This window comes from Plectropomus leopardus, chromosome 4 (assembly GCF_008729295.1).
Source record: "Plectropomus leopardus isolate mb chromosome 4, YSFRI_Pleo_2.0, whole genome shotgun sequence".
NCBI classification, from domain to species: Eukaryota; Metazoa; Chordata; class Actinopteri; order Perciformes; family Serranidae; genus Plectropomus; species Plectropomus leopardus.
In genome coordinates this window covers 3176891-3196338 of record NC_056466.1, presented here as the reverse complement: position 1 = coordinate 3196338, position 19448 = coordinate 3176891, and the positions used below count along the sequence as shown (strand labels likewise).

The window sequence follows — 19448 nt, the reverse complement described above, 5'->3', positions numbered from 1 at the left end:
TCACAGGATGAAAAGGTCAGTTTATAACAAACAGAGTTGTGCGCTGTGCCAGCACCAGCTGCCAAAAGCCACTTATTTCACTGCTCTTCATTTGTTGGATGAATAAAGAAGCAATTCTCCCCTTTATTAAAGACAATTTACCACAGAGCTCATCTCAGGGGTAATTCAATCTTCATGCTGCAGGAGACACACGTACACACTAGCCTATGCAAACACACTGCACAGGAAACAAATGCAGTGACACAAAACCCCAACCAACAAAGCCACACACACTCGCATGCACACACTTTTATGCACATACGGACTGAATGTGCACACACGGTCAGTGGAAGACGTGTGAAGTGAACAGTTAATGGGACACTAATGGAAATTATCCAGGCCTGGTTCCCACTGGCCACAGCTTAAAGGACTGAGCCTGTTTACTACATTACCCACATTACCCCCCGGGAAAATGCTGTATTAGCAGCCAAGGTAACGGCCATCAGCACGCTCTCCCTGCCGCCCCTCTCTTTTCGTCTATTCTTTTCATTTATATTCTGTTTATTCTCACTTCTAATCAAGTTTGCACTTTGCGTGATTCCTTTTTCTTTGCTTTCAAAAACTCCCCTCCCCTGATCTGCAGCTGCTCCCGCAGTCTGCTGTAAACGGTTGAATTGATTAAAGTTGCCTTTTATAAATAACAAACATTTGTTATTCTATTAAGCCAACACTTGATAATATTTAATGATCAAATAGACTGAGATGAACTTAATTATAACTTTTACTTCCTGGAGGGAACAATTGTGGATCTTTTTATCATCTCCAAATGCTGTTCTACAATGCCCTTTTATGTGCCGTTTTATCCCTGCTTTATATACTTTATGTCTCCTTAGTGTTTGCCTTGTTGTTTTCTTCTTCTCCGTTTTTTTTTTTTTTTTATTATTTTTTGGAAACGTTATACAAAGTTTAAAAGTGTAACTGTTTATTAATTGTAATTTCATATTTGGGGGTCTAGAGTGATGCTGCAGCACTGTTAGTTGCTACTGACTTCAAAGAGACTCGATCATTGTAAAAAGAAGAGAGAAAAGAGACATCTGTTTCAACTTTCTCAAAGGAAATCAAGTTCTGTGATGTGTAGTATTTGGCACCAACACTGCCAGGGTTAGACTTCACTTCCAGTGCAGTTCAACTATATAATTTAGTTTGATTCAGATCAAACTGACTTGATTTGAATGGCATTTTGCATGTGTAGTTGAAACCAATAATACCACTGATGAAAAAAAGCATTGAAGGCCCTTTTAGAAATGGATAACATTTTGGGCACCTACTTTTATTATTTTTGCCCTGACTGTCTTATGGTTCATGGCTAATGGTTTGAATTTTGAGGAATTTCATACCCACAAATAACAAGGTGTTTAAATCAAAAACCCAATCTACGTAACTGTGTACTGTGTTTTAAAAATTAGAGAGAGAAGGATGTCTTATATTTTCCCCTCAAAAGTGAAATCAAACCCCTCAAAGAGGATTTAAATTCTCATGAAAAATGTGCATTTGTCAGTTGTGATTGATGCCATCCTGCAGCTCTAAAGAGTATTTCACACAAGAGCTTCAAAAAGACATTTATCCTTCACAAATTGGTGTATTTTATATTGTTCAGATAAAACACACACATAATATTTAAAATACACCTGTACTTTTAAATGGAAACATTATGTATTTGATGTTTAATTTTTTAAATAAAGACCATTCAAGCATCCAGGTATCATTAAAAGCTCTTCAGGGCATCAGAGCTTCCTTGTCTTCTGCTTCCTCAGACTGAAATATCGTAATCATTTCGACATTTGGCAGGACCCATGGGAGACGGTCTGAGGATGGCCTGCCCACTTACCCTTGATTAGTCAGCTAAATGCTGTATCAATCCTCTGTCTATTTTACAGATGGAGTTTAACCCCTGAATTAGTTTCCTTTTTACAGATCAGAGCCAAAGTAATGGGCCATGGGATCACAATTAGTGTAGAGACTGGGGATTGATTAGCTAATTATGATAATACGAAGGCTTATATGGAAATACCGGCTGAACGTGTTAAATTTCTGTATGAGAAAAAGAGTGGGAGGGATGAGAGAGAATGTGTCTGTGTGAAAGAGAGAGAGACAGAGGTGGAAAGATGAGACTTTTTAGAGTGTGTTTTTGTGTTGTTTTGCACCAGAGCACAAAGTGGGTGTGGGGTGTGGCGACTGGATCCTTGTGTTCCTGCCTCTGTCAAAGAATAAAAACGTCAAATGCATCGCATACAAAAGGTCTACAACTCTCACTGTGCCATTACAGAAACGTCTTCAAATGTGGAAGAGATATGCAATTATCTTTGGCCTGAAATTGGACAGAACTAGTTTAACTGTTACAGCTGCTGAACCCTCAGTATCCCAAAATATGTTAGGCATAACATGAGGAATTTGTATTTGGGCAAATTATAGTGGAATCCACAAACTGCTTCATTAGTTCTAACCACACTTCTGTCTTTTTAAATTGCTGTTGCTGTGCTTTCTTACTTTTTTCAGTTAAAGATCTTGTTAAAGATCAGGCACAAAACATTTCATTTTACACAAACATCTAACAAGAAAAACAAGGTTGTTAGAAGCTTGAAAGTATCATAAAACTTGCCCAAGTAACCCTGACCACCAGTATTTATCACTTTGTTGATTCGGAAACAAGCACAAGTTCAGCTTTCTGTCTTGCAGTCCACTGAAGGTTACCTTTCTGTCCTTATTTATGTCCTTCAAAGTAACTGATTTGGACCTTTTCCCTAAAAGTGCTGCTGTACTCACTTTTGTCAATTCCACTTCTTGGTTTAAAGTTCCGATTAGAGGTGGATCATAGTTTTGATGATTAAATGAGGTAGGGTTTGGATTATGCTGCTTTTGTCATGATATCAGTGTTGTTGTGTTTGTCTCCTTAGGCATGCGCATCCTCGTGAACCTGCTGTTGGACACTTTGCCCATGCTGGGTAACGTCCTCCTCCTCTGCTTCTTCGTCTTCTTCATCTTCGGCATCATCGGCGTGCAGCTGTGGGCGGGGCTGCTGAGGAACCGCTGCTACCCGGAGGAGAACTTCACACTGTGAGTCACCGCCTGGTCTCTCTGTGTGTGTATGAGTGTCAGTGTGTGAAAAAAAAAATATATATGTGAGAACTGTCTACACGCCTTTATTTCTGAATGCGTTTCCATAATGTGTCAGTCAGTGTAATGGTGTAAATGAAAACGTGAGTATAAATGCGTAAAAACTTACTGTGGCCACAACGTGTGCTTTTACAAGTGTATGTGTGTGTCTATGTGGGTCTGTCACTCCTCCTCTCATTGTGACACTAGAAAATTACATCATCTTCTCAATTTACTGATATTATCACAGAGAAAGACAAGTGCTCTCTCTCTCTCTCACTCTCACTCTCTCACACTCTCTCAAGTGTTAATATAATGAGGCTGATTGCAAACCCAAATTTGCACAAAGCAAATATCATTATCTCAGAGTCAATTTTGCCACTTAATTAAAAGCCGACACTTTTTTTCTTTCACCCTCCCAGCCTTGTCGACCCCCCTTCGCAATCTCTGCTGCACTCTGTCAAACCGCAAAGATTATTTTAGCATGGGTGCAGTAAGCTATAGGCACTTCAAGTCCATGTAATCCTGTAGTTTCAACAAAGAAAGTTTGGGAAAATAAAAGAGAAAAGAAACACAAAATTGAGAAAAGACGTTATATGTGGCGTAAAGAAAAAAACAAAAAAAAAAAAACATGACTTTGAAAGAAAGGTCACACAACATGTAAGTGGTGTTTTAGAATGATTTGATATTGGCTGGCACAGTAGGTTGAACCTACTTAACTGACATTATCGTAGTTTAATTGCTCATAGGTATCATTGCTGCTCAAAAAAAAGCCACAGGAAGTAATACCGTCTCATCCCAAATAAATAAAATACAGACATTTGGTTACAGTGTCACTTACATTACGTAAGAAATGTTCTAATTTTAAGCCAAACCATGAGTTTTCTCCCCCTAATCCTAACCACATGCTTTTGCTGCCTAAACCTAATCTAAAAACTAAGTATTTTACTTCCTTTTTAAGTTTATTTTGAAAAGACTGTGCAGTTAAAAGGTTGAAACTATACATTTCCTGTGAAAACCAGTTGACACACACCATCCCTGAATGTCCACAACCAACATGTTCTCATCCCAACTCGTCACATGGTGCCACTCTGTCAGTGAGCTTTCGCATCTTATGACGTTTTAGGTATCCTTCTGGGTCAGCTGTTTACACTCTGGGATGCCGTTCCTGTGATGTCAACAAATGCACATGGTGGAATGAAGTACAGACTGTGATGGCTGGGATTAGGCAGCAAAGTCACGGTTGGTTAGGTTTGGGAAAAAGAGGCATGTAGTGAGATGTAGAAAAGAAAAACACACATATCCACAGAGGTAGTAAACTCCAGACTCCAGCACAAAAGTCAGATGTTTGTGTGCACCAGCAATGTTAATACCTGACGCTGTCCTTTAGCGTTTCATGAGCATGCGCCTGGTTTCATCCAGCAGTGTTTTCAAGTGATGCCACCAGTGCACGTTGCATGTGGATGCGCTTTGTGCCGTGATAACAACTCCACCTGGTCTGTCCAAGCACATTCTCATGTGACGCTGTCAAAACATGCTTCGGTTGGACATGGAAAGTGGCTTTTGGCGTCAGGCTCGTATGCCGAAAGCACTGTTAGAGCAGCGCTATTTGACAAGGTGGGAGTGAGAACAGGCTGCCACAGCTGACACGGGAGGGGTACCTAGCATGTTATATTTCGACAACCTGACCGAGTGTTGGTATTGGGTAAGTTGGAAGTGAAAATGTGTCAACAGAGAGTAAATCAAACTAAATGATGTGGCCAAGCATGTAAGATTTCTTTATCCTTCCTTTGTCTTTTGACCATGAAGTAATGAGGAGTTAAGGGATGAAATTCATTTTGGATTTTAAACAAAAAAGAAAAGTTTTTTAAAGTTTAGGGAATGATCAGGGTCATGAATAAAAGAAGGCAACATTGTCTGTTGGTCGTAAACAGGATGTTAATTATGGCCCAGTGTCACCAAGTCCACTTTTTTGTTTATAAGAGAGTTACTTTTATTCCAAATGACTCCCCTGCCTCCACGTCCCTGAAGCTGAAATATCACTCTGTAGATTTGGGAACACTCCATGGGGCCCAGACCTCTAGCTGTGCTGTAAGGGAGAAATAGTCTTGCTTAGTTTCACTGAATCTGCCCCTGTTGTCTCATTTGAGAAGAGAAGTTGGACCTGCTAACCTGTCTTCTGGTGTTCTTTAACAACTTTTTTCTTCCACTCTACTGTTATTAGTTGACTTACTTTGTACCATCATAATTGTGTATGTGGCAAATAATCCCCTGCTGTTTGCACACAAAAAGTCACACATACCCCCTTTTTCATATACTTTCCTAACCGACAAACACTTGCAGAGATGTGCATTTATGCATGCGCTCACAATCATAAACTCCCCCACTGATACTCACTCTGTTGAATACCCCCAGCAGGGTATCTGGGGTTTTGGGAGAAGGTCTAAGCTTTAGGATGCTAATGATGCGAAGCAGCTGTTCTGTACCTTTATCTCCCTGCTACCTCTGACCTTTACAGTATGGCAACAGGAGGCCCTTTGCTTTTTCTATATCTTTTCACCTTTTATCATCCCCTTCTTGGGGGTGAAATCTTATTTTGGTACATGGCTGAGAGCGATATTGTTGCGATAGCATTGCGTGGTATTTCCAAGATGAATGTTGTGTATCTCAGTGGCTGTGGGCTGTTTATTTTGGTGGAAGTGTCAGAAATTCAATTACTCTTCTGTCATGTTGCTTCAAAGTCAGAACAGCGCAAATGCTGTTGTTGATTTTGAGCCGCTGCTGATACACTCTCTGCTTGTGCATCACATTTGTTTGGGTGTTTTTTCGTGTAATACGTGATCTCTGTGTGCACAGTGGCAAAAGTAAGAGCTGTCAGTCAGACTCCAATAACCTTCAACTTGTACCCACAATTGCAATGCATGTCTTGGTGATTTCACACTTTTGATTACATCCTCACACTCCATGAACCACAACACAGCCCCCTTGCAAAATAACTCAATGGATCATTCATAATCTTATGCTGAGGCTGAATGTTTTATCTTTTTCATAACAAAACTGCCATTTGAGAGAGTCCAATTTTAAAATCGCAAGAGTCACATTTTTTATTGAACTATTAGAAATGACTAAGCAAGCCTTTGCAATAGTTTTCCAATTTTTTAAAATGACATTCTCCAAAGATAAGCTACTTTTTCATCCTCTCTGAGAAATGTTTCTTAGGCTCAGCATCCTTACAACCATTAATAAATTAAAATACATTAAGCCAATCTTCATACATTCCATAATAAAACCAATTCAACCAACATAACCAAGAAAGAAAAATATCATATCATGTATCATTCTGTCACATTTCAGTGTGTGAAAAGATGGAGAATGAACTTCACCTTAATGCTCTTCAAAAAAGACAGTGTGACTCTTAATCCACATAAACAATCTAGTATCTGTATCATATATCATCATTTTCAGGCCGTTAACAGTTAGTTGTTGAGTGAGAGGAGGGGGCGTCTAGGCAGCTCTGAATCACTGAGTCTGATGAGTCTGGTGTTTGGTTCTCTGAAACACCTCATCCTGTCAATCTGCAAAGTCAACGATGGCTCAAGCTGCTTTAAAGCAGAGGTGTCAGCAGTGTCAGTCGTCAGTCAGATATCAAAGCAGTATCAGAGGTGAATTACCTAGCTTTTTTACATGACCGTAACTGGTTAACTTAATTAGCAGCTTGTAATTTCCTAATAATTTCACTGGAAATTTATATGCTATTTGGTTAAAATAATGGAGAAAAAGTTGAGTGTAGAGGTGCTTTCTGTTATATTTCCAGAGTGATGTCCTTGAAGAGACAGCTGCACTGGAAAACGTATCCTCCTTATATGATGAATGTTTGCTTAAAGATGAATTTCATATTTTTGCATGACCTGCCTTGTACTGCCTAAAATTCTGAAGGAAACTGTATGCTAGATTCGCAATTAATAGAGTGTTCATTTTTTCTGTAGGCCGACATGTAAGTTACTGCTGCCCTGGTTCCCCCGTCAAAAAGTCTGTTGGATTTTTCCATTGGGTTTTGGATTATTGCAGAAAACAAGCTCTGTGGCAAACAACCATTACTGTGTTTTGTTCAGTAACAAAATCTTCACAAATGAACACTACCATTAGGATCTGTGATGCCTAAATGCATCGCTAGAAGTAAGTAAGTAAGTTATTGTTAGACTGTAAACAAACTACACATTTGGGCACATGACTTTGTGGCCACCACAAAAAGACTGTTTTTAAGATGCATAAAAGCTTCAAAGTTCACAAGAGGGGTATTTACTGACATATTATCTATAAAAAAAAACAACCCAAAAACCAGGGAAGTCTCATAACTTTGTGTTAATCACAGACTCTATGCCAGGCAACGACTAAAAACCCATTTGGAAAACCCATTGACTTCATTACGAGGGAACTGGGGATGCTGAAATGCTAACTAATTGCCGGGTTTTAGGACTCATTCATGGGGTGCTCTGTTGTAGTTAATTGTTGTGAAGATTACTAATAGACATATTAGTGTTACTTAGGAAAACAGCGTTACATCTGTGGGTCATTTTATGCAGCTGGTTTTGGTAACACTTATGCACATGGTTTACAACACCAAGTCATCTTGGAGGAAAACTGATATAATGAGATTAGACTAGACATGATGAGTTAAAAACTTAAAATAATGCCATATTTATGCATGTGTTTTGACATATATCAGAATGATTGGATGTCATCTCAGTTGAGTGTTAATGGATATGTTCTTTAGGGAATTTGTTCAGTTGTATGTGGGGACATCAGGGTGATTTCTTTAAATTTCTTGAAAACAAACAACACCAAAAAAAAAAATCACCAATCAGTTTTGAAATATAATGACTCTCTTTATCTCCCCTGGTTAGAGCAAAGAAAATATTAAGTCCAAATTCAGAGCTGAAAGCTCAGCAGGTGTTGTTTGTTCCCAAATATCTCTATGATTAAGAGTACAGCTAATACCACTGTGAAAACAGAGCTCAGACAATAACTGGGATTCGGTCGGTGGTGAGCTAGAGCCCCGGGGAGACCAAATCGGCGGCCAAGCGTTTGATTAGGCCAGTTTGGCTGCACAGAGGAGTGGGCTGGACTGCAGTCCACGCTGCCGAGCCCAGAGAGAAAATAATGATCTGATGAGAGGCTTTGGGGTAGGCCATTGCCATGGTAACCAATTCAGAGATGAGATGGAGAGGAGATGTAATCCTTGCATGTCCTGACCCACCTGAGTTAATTTCAGTAATGTCATCCAATGTTGGTGAAAAAAAACACAAAAGATATTATATTTTGACAATTTTTTGGCCGCATCGCTGATGTAAAGCATGCGTGGCGGTTATAAATCAGACTGTTTCCAGGAACAAAAGGTATAAAGCACAAACCTTTGGCTTGTGTATTTGCTGTCAAGAATCCAACATCTCCTCAGGTGTGAAATGACTGCTGAGTGTCTGACACCGTCTGTTGGCGGACGTAATCACCTCAGTATACAGAAACGCACAACCGATGTCCAATCTGATAATGAGCTGTGCTGTCGCTGGATGTTGGCTCGATCATGTGTGGAGGTGAGGATTAGGGGATGGGTCGTGTGATGGGAAGAAGAGTAGAATAAGTGGGCGGGCAGTCACGTTTTTCTGATGTTTACATGCTGGCCTCTGGTTAGCAACGAGACAAAAATACAAACGGCAGAAGTCACGGGTGATGAACAGGAAATCATATGTGGGAACACAGGTTCGTTTATGCAGACGCACACTGTATTACAGCTTCTGTCTTCCTAACAAAGAGTGTCATGTGGAAACATAACAAATACGAAACTGGAACTTTTCTGTGCAAATGTCTCTTAAATGTGAGTGCTGAGCAGGTGGGCTCAACAGGCAAACCAAGCAAGGAAAAGAGAGATGAATAAAAAGAAATTTGACGTTTTTTTAATCATCGTTAATGCTAGGTTTGTATCAAATCAAGTGTGCAATATGCAAATATCGCACAAAACAAATATCGCCTTTATATTTTAATTCAAACTACAGCATATCATCACTTGCAGCATCTGATATCTCTCACCTGGTGAGCTGAATGAGTCACAAAAAAGCAGCAATTCCACTGTACTGGTTAGCAGTCTAGGGTATTGTAAAAACTAAATTATCATGTTTTTACCAAACTTCAATCCCCTGCTCAGGAGAATCAACAATATCTATTAGAGTTGGTTTGAAAATTGTTTTTAGGACTTCATTTGCGCTCCTGTATGGATCATCCAGTGAAGATCTGTAAAGGCTTGTAGAGAAGGGTTACTTGAAAATAATCATCTTCCAACAGAAAGTGGCAATTACATATAATCTTGATTTTACTTGCCATAGCAGGAAATTTGAAATGCGTGTAGCAGAAATCATATGCAAATATTACACCAATTTATCAATTGGGAGTTCATTATAAATTTATACATACATATAAAGGTTTTGGAACCAGCTTTGTTTGTTCAGGACAGAAACTGGCCAAGGTGGTTTTCACCTAATTGCACCCTCAGGAATAAAGAACTGAAAAACAAATATAAAGTGTTCATATAAACAACAGTCTTGTTGAGCTGAGTGCAAAATTATGATACACTAGAACAAGACCTCAGCACGTAGAATACGATAATGGTATCTAGATTCCTTTCTTGCTGTCTTTCTTTTTTTTTTTGGCAACGTGGGGCAAAATAACTCCAAAACAAGCCGACAAACCCACAACCCAGTCTTTGATTTTTTTCCTGGTTTAGATTTAAGCAAACATCTGCCAATTCACACTTCCACTGTCACTCTGTCACTCTCTGCCGGTGTTTCTGCCAGTGTCCGCTCCACTCTCATTGTCCAACAGGCGATTCCAATCCTATCTCAATGTCTTCAAGAGCACCAAAATGTCTTGATCCGGCCCTGATGCTGTCATTTATTACCATACTCGCTGCTTACAGTAACCGCTGAGCACCGGTGTTAGCGGCCGCTGTCTCCTCCCTCCCTCCTTCTGCTCCATGTGTGTGTGAGACGGGGACATGATGAGAGGACATGCTGGATGCGGTTTGAGTTCAGGTGTAGTGAGTTTCCAGCTCAGTTATGCTGAAAGAATAAACTGATATCTGATGTTTGATTCCTTCCAACAACAAGCAGAACAACATGTAAATATTTAGAGATCACAACAATCATCTGATCATCTGTACTCACCACCCTTCAGCTTTTCATACCCTCAGGTAATGAAAAACAAACGAAAAGAAGAGTTATCGGTATCAGTTAAAATAATCATCATGCATCACTGATATCTTCATATCTCACTTAGGAGTCAAAGGGAACCTTTAAGCTTGACAGAAATAGTTATTTTGATGTATATCGTGAAATATATCGATATTGACTGATTCCAAAAAATGATAAGACTTTTTTCATATCGCCCAGCCATGGTTCCTTTGTTTCCCAGTGGCACGTCCAGACTTTTTTTTGTTTTTTTCTTGGGTGGTCCAAGTGGAGCACTGACTAATGTAGGGGTGGCATGAAGTACGAGCGCTGCTGCGCACACGTGTTAGCTTTTATTCACCATTTTTGTCTCCACTACCCATACCTACTTCACTCACGAACATTGCAATGTCATACATTTCCTTCAAATAAAAATAATTAACCTGCATAAATGTTGGTTTGATCTTCTTATCTAAATCACAGATGCATAAAATGTTTTTCCAAAAATGTCAAACTTTTGTATTACATTAATCTATACAACAGAAAAAAATTGTGGTTAGCTTTAAATATTAAAGATAAATGGACTAATGACACAAAACATTACCAGAGACAAGACCTCTCTACCCTTGTGGTTATTACATTCATACCAAAATGCTTTCTGTTTTTTTTTTTTGTTTTTGGCTTCTTGTGATTTGGGTAAAGATTTCATTGGTGATATGATGGAAAAAAGACGCTGACCGGGTCATAAATATCCAGCACCACATAAAAATAAAAAGGCAGCGGCCCTTCCTCAGGTCAGGGGGCTTGATAATGGCCTCTATTCAAGACAGCACAATACAGAGACAGAGTCGGTGAAAGCGATACAAAGAGTGTGGCGAGACTGAGCGAGAGACAGGGTAGTACTCACAACGCTGCGTCGATGGAGCTTTCTCAAATACCAGGTCAGATGTAATTGCTAACCAAAGTCTGCATTCATGTGTATCCCTTTCTCCGCTGTGCCCTTTAAATAGCAGCCAACTCTCAGATTAAAGTGAGATCACAAAGAGCTGTTCTCTGTCCTTAGCGCCTACCTTGCTCTTTTTGTAATAGCGAGGCAAACACCTTTACTGTCGCTTTTTTTCTTGCCTTGCATATTATTCTTGTTTGTTTTTCTTTACCCCATCTTGCCTTCGCTCTTTCAGATATTGATTCATTTTTTGATTTATTCCCTTCCGTTTATTTGTCTTGTCTCTTTCCTACGTCTTGCTTTTTTTCTGCCTTTCCTTTTATCTACACTACTGCTGTCTACTCCTCTTCTTACTTCCCTTATTTCTTTCTTTATGTGGCATTTTACTTTGGTCTTCCCCTTTTAGGGTTTGTCATTTTGTCTTGTATTGTGCCTTCTTTCTTCTATATGATTTCATCTTTGCATCATGCAGTGGAGCCCATTTGCATACAGAACTCATGAAATTTGAACTCATCAAATAAAACTTTAGTAGAACTCACCCAAACGGTCTTGGTTTCTCTTGCTAGTAATCTAGTTAGTAAGTCCACTGACATAGTACCACTGAATTCCTGAGGTATTCTAGGTTCAGATGATACCAGTATTATCACTTATAAACATTTATAACCCCATACAGCATCTTAAGGATGTGAATGTTGTCTGGCAAAAAAAAAAAAATGCAATACATTAATTATGGACCTTTATTGCATCACAATTAAGGCTTTAACGCTGACAGCCCTAACATAGATACAAGGTGTTTTACAGAAGATGTGAGTTTGGGTCTGTGCAAAGTAGCAGCGGCTCTACTCTGAGCTTCCTGCATCTAATGAGCAAAAACTATCGTGTATATTGAAAAGACACAACGCATTTAACAGGCATGAATCGACATGTCATCTGGGAATATCAACAACAAACACAGGTGGAAATCTAGGGCGTAATATGTACAATATGTATATGGATGGCACTGACCAAGAGGCAGTGGTTGTTGTCCAGTTTGCTTTCTTTATTCCTGCCTTTTATTTCATCCTCAAGTGTCTTCCTCTACTGTGTTCATCTTTTTACTTTTTCTTTTTCTTTATCCTTCTCTGCCACCTCCAACATCTTTGAACGCCAAAGTTGAACTCTCACTGGAACTCATTTAATAAAGTAAAATTGCTGCTTTTGGCCTATTCCTCTGCCCATGGCACCCCTGACATACCAAATCAACTGCACAGAAGTACTTGCACAAGACCAACTGATCACACACCACGGGAAGCTCCATGCTGCTTCACCTCTTCTGTTAAAGATTGCACTTTAATGCCTTTCAAAAATACAGTTGACAGCCAGCTGGTCTGCACGTATGTTCTGCGCTGGTGTGAGAGGGGATAAACTTGTCAGGACTCTGTGTGTTTGCAGTCCAAAGAATATCCCAGAAATACAAACAAAAGAAACTACGCACCCTTTTTCATGCTCTGTGAATATGATTGGACTGTTTATGCTTAGAAGTTAGCATTTGCTTTGCACTTGTGTTTTTCTGCCTATAATGTGTTTGACAGCCTGCATTTATGAGTCTGTTTGTGGAAGAAGGAAAAGGGTAGAAGTGAAAAATAAGAAAATGCCACACTAAATGGGTGAAATCAGTGATTTGCTTGACTGAGCTGACAATGGCTATCTCAGTATGAGGGAAGCAAATATGTGAAGAACACAGCCATTGATGGCGGACAGGCCACACAAGTACAGAAAATGGTCGATCGTGGATATGCGCCGAACAATCTCCATCAGAGAGCAGACTTTATCAGCTCTGTGTCAGAGTTGCCGTGTCTCCATCACTAGCTCCTGCTCCTCTCTGTCTGTGCGACTCTAGTGTCATTTTCTTTCAATTTTACCATTACAAACATAATCATCTCTCTCTGCGTCTGTCTCGCTCACTCGCCATATCTCTCTGTCTCTCCGTCCTTTCATCCACTCATCTCTCCGTCTGCGATCATTATGTTTTCAGCTTTCTGTTCGCACCACACAAATGTTGGAAATAGCCATGAAGGACAAGTGGTTAGTGTAAAATAACCATAGAAAACTAGCATAAATGCGCGCGCGTGCACACACACACACACACACACACACACACACATACACACACACACAAATATTACATAACTCTATTTATGGCACCTCAGCACAAGCCAGGCTGAAAATTGATTTTCAAATTTTACTGATTACTCATCAAGCACAGTCATTGTGTACGCCCAGCCTTAAATTGCAGTATATTACAAAACATTTTATGTGGCATTTAGTATGAGTCACTGTTTAAAAGTAGACCTGAGTTTTCTTTAAGAACCGAAATATTAGAGCCTTATAAATGTACTTTTACTTTTGCTAGTGTTTCCAGATGTCAAATTCATTATAGAAAATATTAGTTGGACTCATATTTACACGCTTTAAGCAGATGCCAACTGAGATTTTTACAGTGAGTGACTCATTATTACTTGCTACATTGTATCAGGTACTGTACATAGCCAGTGTATCACCCAGATGGCAGTTGGCTCACCCCCAGTTCAGAGAAGCAGGCCAGAGTGCTGCCACAGAAGCTAAGCAATGTGCTGCTCTTGACTGGGGCAACAGCAAAACGTATTTACGCCACCTGAATTAATCAAGATCACTTTAACTATACACATTATTAAGAATATTTTTAAAGTTTCACTCAGCCATCAGACGGCCCTTTTCAATTTGAAACTGAAGTAGTTATCGACGTCTCTTTAAAGCCTCCAGGCCCTTTGACATAAAAAGTAATCTTACCTTGCAGAACACTAAAGGTGCAGATCTACAGCTGCCTTGATCGGTTGGTTTGTTTGTTATTGTGTGACTTAGGTGTTTTAAATGGTAATTTTGGAATCACCAAAACCACATAATAACAAAAACAAACTAATCAATCAAGGCCACAGTAGACTAGCAGCTCCCGTGTTGTGTGAGGTTGAATGAGTCAAAGTAATCCGGTGGCTTTGAGGAGAGTATAGATGAATATAATGGCTTCAGTTCCCTGTCAGAAAGCACTGTCACGGTAAAGATGTGAAAATTTTCTAAATATAGGATACACATAAACAGATTGCTTCAGGAGGCTACAATACATTTTACTACATTTACTTATTCAAATGTAGGCCTATTTTATAAACTGAAGTCCGCGTGTTTTAAAAAAGAGAATAGTATAGTATAGAGCATAAAGTATTTAGTATAGTATTTTACTAATCACCTTCTGCCTTTACTCTTCCAGCACCACGGGTATCAGTCTGCCTCGGCCGTACTACATGGCTGACGAGGATGACGAGCGGCCCTTTATCTGCTCTTTGCCAGTCGATAACGGCATCATGTCCTGCTCTGACGTCCCAGCTCGCCGTGGGGGAGGCAGGGCATGCTGCCTGGACAAAGATGATGTCCTGTACCGCCAGTCATTGGGCCTGAGCCCCGAGCCTCTGGCCAATGGCAGTGTCAGTGTAGCAGGGCTCTGTGTCAACTGGAACCAGTACTACACAAGGTGCCATACTGGGCACAGCAACCCCCACAAAGGAGCAATCAACTTTGACAACATTGCCTATGCCTGGATTGTCATCTTCCAGGTGAGGATGCTGGTAAAAACTTTGTACCTTCTAATACTTCCTGATTAATATTCTGTAGTTTTTCATGGTTTGTTACAATGTATAATTACGTTGCTTCAAGATGTAGGATGAGTCATTCCAAACGACTTATTGAAATAGTGGATAACTGAATGAAAGTATATTCAGCTATCTTTTCACAGTTAGCAGCAACAAAAATGAGTGTCCTGACTTTCCAAAAGTTCATATTAAAGTTGCTTTGGAAGTTATGACACAGATAAGATACCACTTACACACAACAAGGAGGCAGTTCAGGACAAATGAAGAAGCTGAACATTTTTCAGATTTAAGCCATATATCATTTCCTTCCTACTCCACATATCTTTATTTGCGTGGTGATACGGGTCATTAGAAACTACGGGCCAAAATTGAAAAAAGAAGATCATGATAATGAAAAAAGTCTGAACTTTCCCTACAGCTGCGTTGAATTAAATGTTTCTTGAGTTCAAGCTGTACCAAAGCTGAGAACTTTGCAGTATGTTAAAGCGATATTGGGGAAAACAATTATGCACTTTCCACTGGAGGGTCAAATGCAAAGATTGATATCACTCTAATGCGCACTGGAATAAACTAGCTGGGCTCTATCCAAAAAAGTAACAACACCTCTAAAGCTTACTGATTAACACATGATATCTTATTTGTTTAATCCATACATAAAACCATACAATTCACAGTTTTACAGTGGGTTGTCTGACTGTTTCTGCAGCACTTGCCAGGCAACCAGTTAAGACTCCAACCAACAAATAGTCTCCTACAAAATGTGTAGAGTAGCTTTTCTTGGTAGCAAGTCTTCATTTTTACACTTTTGAACAGATATAAAAACAAAGAGAAATAGGATGTTTATATAACAGCTTTCGAGTCGTATTTTGTTAAGTTAAAACACAGCAGGTAAGCTGTCTCCCGCTGTGTCCTGCTGGCTGTAGCCTTATATTTAACGGACAGACATGAGATGAGGTATCGATCTTCTCATCTAACTTTCCCACAAGAAGCAAATAAGCACATTTTCCCACATGTTGACTTGTCAAGTCTGTAAACAGGTTAACAGAGCAGACAACACGATCATGCATGTGCTGAGGCTGAGAGCAAGATGAAATTGACCAATTGTGCAAAAGTATGTTAACAGCCATTATAAGAGGCAATTTCTTATTGGAAAGTCAAGTATTATTCAAAACCCCCCAAAAAAGAGGTGGGCCTCTGGCTGTGTGTTGGGTAGAGAAGGCAGATCTAATATTGTGGGCCAATTTATTCAAAGTGGGTCACTCAAATAAGAAGTCACAGTGGTCGCTGAGCTTTGTGAACTGAAGGGAAAACCAGAAGTAATTAGTCGGGAAACCTGAGTGACCTAGGTGGCATACAGGACATCAAAAGGTCCGATAAGTTAGAGGGAGCCAATCCATGAAATACTTTATTAATAAATAGTAAAGTTGTAAAATGAACTCTTCCTTTAACGCACGTATTTCAACCCTCAGAGCAGACTTCCTGTGCTGGTTATTCACTGTGATCTCTCCTCTTGATTGCAGGTGATCACTCTGGAGGGCTGGGTGGAGATCATGTACTATGTGATGGATGCTCATTCCTTCTACAACTTCATCTACTTCATTCTACTGATTATTGTAAGTCACATTTATACAGAACAGGAAGTGTGCACACTGTAGGTCTGGGTGATCAGTGTCATCATAATGCTGTAACAAGAACACTTTTAGAGTACAGAAGATTACAAAATCCCATGTAATCTAATCAAAACGCACCAACATTAAACAAAACTCTTCAGTTCTGTTAGAACAAAGTTTCAGTAACTATTATCCTTGGTTTGTAATTTAAAGTTGCTTGGAATCATTTAGCATTAAATCATGCTAAAATTTTACCTCTATATTGTAATCCCGATTAAAGTTAAGAAAGATAATATTTAGGTCTGTGAACACACACACTCACACGCACACACATGCAGTAAAGTTGTAGTTCCTGCAGTCAGCTGACTTACATTTTTTTTGATTTCCTGTTATTGTTTCCAAGCTACAGATGACTGCAGTGAGAAGCTGTCATTCCTTTCTCTCTCTTTCTCTCTTCCTCTCACAGCTGCAAACCCATGCGCGCGCACACACACACACATACACACACACACACACACAGACACACACACAGCTGTGAGTGTCATATTGAAAGCTGAGCTGAAATCCCTGGAGAATCCCCCTTTTGTTCTGATAAAACACTTTTTAATTCCAATCCTTTTGCTCCTGTCGCTGCATGTGTGCTGCAATGGGTGTGTATGCTTTTGTCTGTGAGTGCTGATGCGTGTTCCCCTCAGTATATTTCTCTTTTAGCCTGTCAGAGAGTGCGTGTGTGTGTGTGTGCGAGTGTGAAAGTGTTATCATAATGCAGTGTGACTGCCAGTCCCGGTTACTTCCCAAACCCAGGGGCTGTCTTGTCTTTTTTATTACACTTTTAATTGCCTGCCTTCAGATTCAGGCACAAGCTCTGCCTCTCTTCTCCTCTCCTCTTGTCTCACAAACACTCCCTTCATTTCTTACTCTTTGATTGTGTCTTCCATTACTCTCTACATCTGTCTACATCTGCTCAAATCTGCCAATCTCTGCTGCTTGCCACCCTTCCTTTCTTATCTTTTTCTGCTATCTCTCAACGCTTGACTCTGCTGACATGTCCTCCCATCCCTTCCTCCTTCATTCCTCTCTGCCTCACTTACACCCTCTGTGCCTCACTCTTTTCTTCTCCTTTCTTCCCCTCCTTCATTTAATCTCTACCACCTCCTGGCTCCCTTCATCCACACCCCACCTGCCCGCATTTTATCTCCCCGTCCTCACTGAGCTGTACAATGAGCATCATTCATGCATCTGTCACTCTTCTCATTATTTTCAGTCACGCGGAAACACGCACATGCACTTGCAAGCAGGCACACAAACACAAATCCAGTTATCAATACACAGTAAAATGTGACAAAAGCTTGATGAGCTTTCCTATAGAGGCCCAGTATTTATGTGTATTTATGATATTTGACCTGTTACTGGGCCCTGCAGCTTGTATCACACTGTGCTGTCATAAATCTACTGGCCCCCATGACACACAACACTTTTCTCCAGCCCTGAACTAACATACGTTTAAGCTGCCTTTCACTTCTGTTCTCACCCAAACAAAGAGCAGACACCCAAAAACCCAATCACTTGTAAATATTAGGTATGCTGGGTTTCTGCAAATAACAGATTTGGCAAATACATATAGCAGACACATTGAAACCTAATGTTTGAAAGCTGCTGTTAATGGATGGTTAGGTTTAAGCACAAAAAACACTTACTTATGGTCAGGTTATTATATTTTGGCCTAGAATACTTGATTTTCGGGTTCACAGGCCCTGCAGAAAAAGAAGCGGTTTCTAAGTAAAAATAAATCACTTTTTGTTGCATTATATCCACCAGTTTGCAAGAAAAAACATCCAGGTGTGGAGCCTAAATAGCTGCTGGAAAAAATCTGAGGGGTAACTACAAACACCCAAGTCTGGAGCCTTAAAAGCAAATGGAAACATATCAACAGGTGGCTGTAAAACATCCAAGTTTGGAGCCTAAAAAGACGCTGGAAACATACCGACAGGTCACTAAAAAACATTGACATTTTGAACCTAAAAAAAACGGTGAAAAACACAGATTAGTCACTACAAAACACCCAATATGGAAATATACCAATGAGTAACTACAGAAGACCTGCGTTTGAGCCTTAAAAGCTGCTGGAAAAGCAGAGGGATCACTATAAGGCACCTAAGTTTGAAGTCTTAAAAGCAGATGGCAACATACAGAAAAGTGCAAATGTAACATCCATTTTTTGCAGAACTTTACTGCTCCGGTCCTTATATCTTCATTAAATCTACTTAACTTCCATGACTACCCACACTGATTTGATAGGCAGCATAATTTTTATGCCATGGCATGCTCCAGCAGTTACCCCTACTTATTTAGCTCCAGTTGTCTCACAGATAATAGTTATATCAAATAACAAGTTTATCGAGACAAACATAAACAGAGAAAATTTCCACAGTTTTGCCGTGGCACATTATCTTCTGCATCATGATTGCCTCGCCACAGACAATTTGTGATATAATGGTTGCCTTTCGATGTGAAAACAGCAGCAAGGAGTTGTGGAGAGAGGAGCAAAGGAAGGAAGGAAATTACTGAGGAGTGGAGTAAAGGTTGGTGTAGAGTAGATGGAAAAAGGATGATGAAATTGAAGGGAAAATAGAGGGAAGATGGGTGGAAGGAAATTTAGGAGAGAGGGAAGGGGGAGAGGAAGATGGTGAGTGAGCTTAAGAATGAGGCTGATGAAGGAAGATGTGGAGGAAGGGTGGGAAACCGGGTGGATGGATCAATGAAGAGAAGGAATCAGGAGGTGGTGATGATGGGCTGGAGTGTCGGCATGAAATCAGAGAGAGGATTGGAGCACGGGAAAGAGGAAGCGACCACATGTTGGTCTCCCTCTTTGATCTTAAATGAA

The 19448-nt window shown here is 40.0% G+C and overlaps 1 protein-coding gene across 1 annotated transcript in view; it reads left to right on the top strand.

Moving 5' to 3' along the window:
- Positions 1-19448, top strand: part of LOC121941708 (voltage-dependent T-type calcium channel subunit alpha-1I-like) — a 215496-nt gene that overhangs the window by 81321 nt on the left and 114727 nt on the right. Inside the window, exons 5-7 of the mRNA XM_042484560.1 lie at positions 2934-3093; positions 14576-14918; positions 16475-16567. Of these exons, the coding sequence (XP_042340494.1) occupies positions 2934-3093; positions 14576-14918; positions 16475-16567 (596 nt within the window). The remainder of the gene's footprint in view (positions 1-2933; positions 3094-14575; positions 14919-16474; positions 16568-19448) is intronic.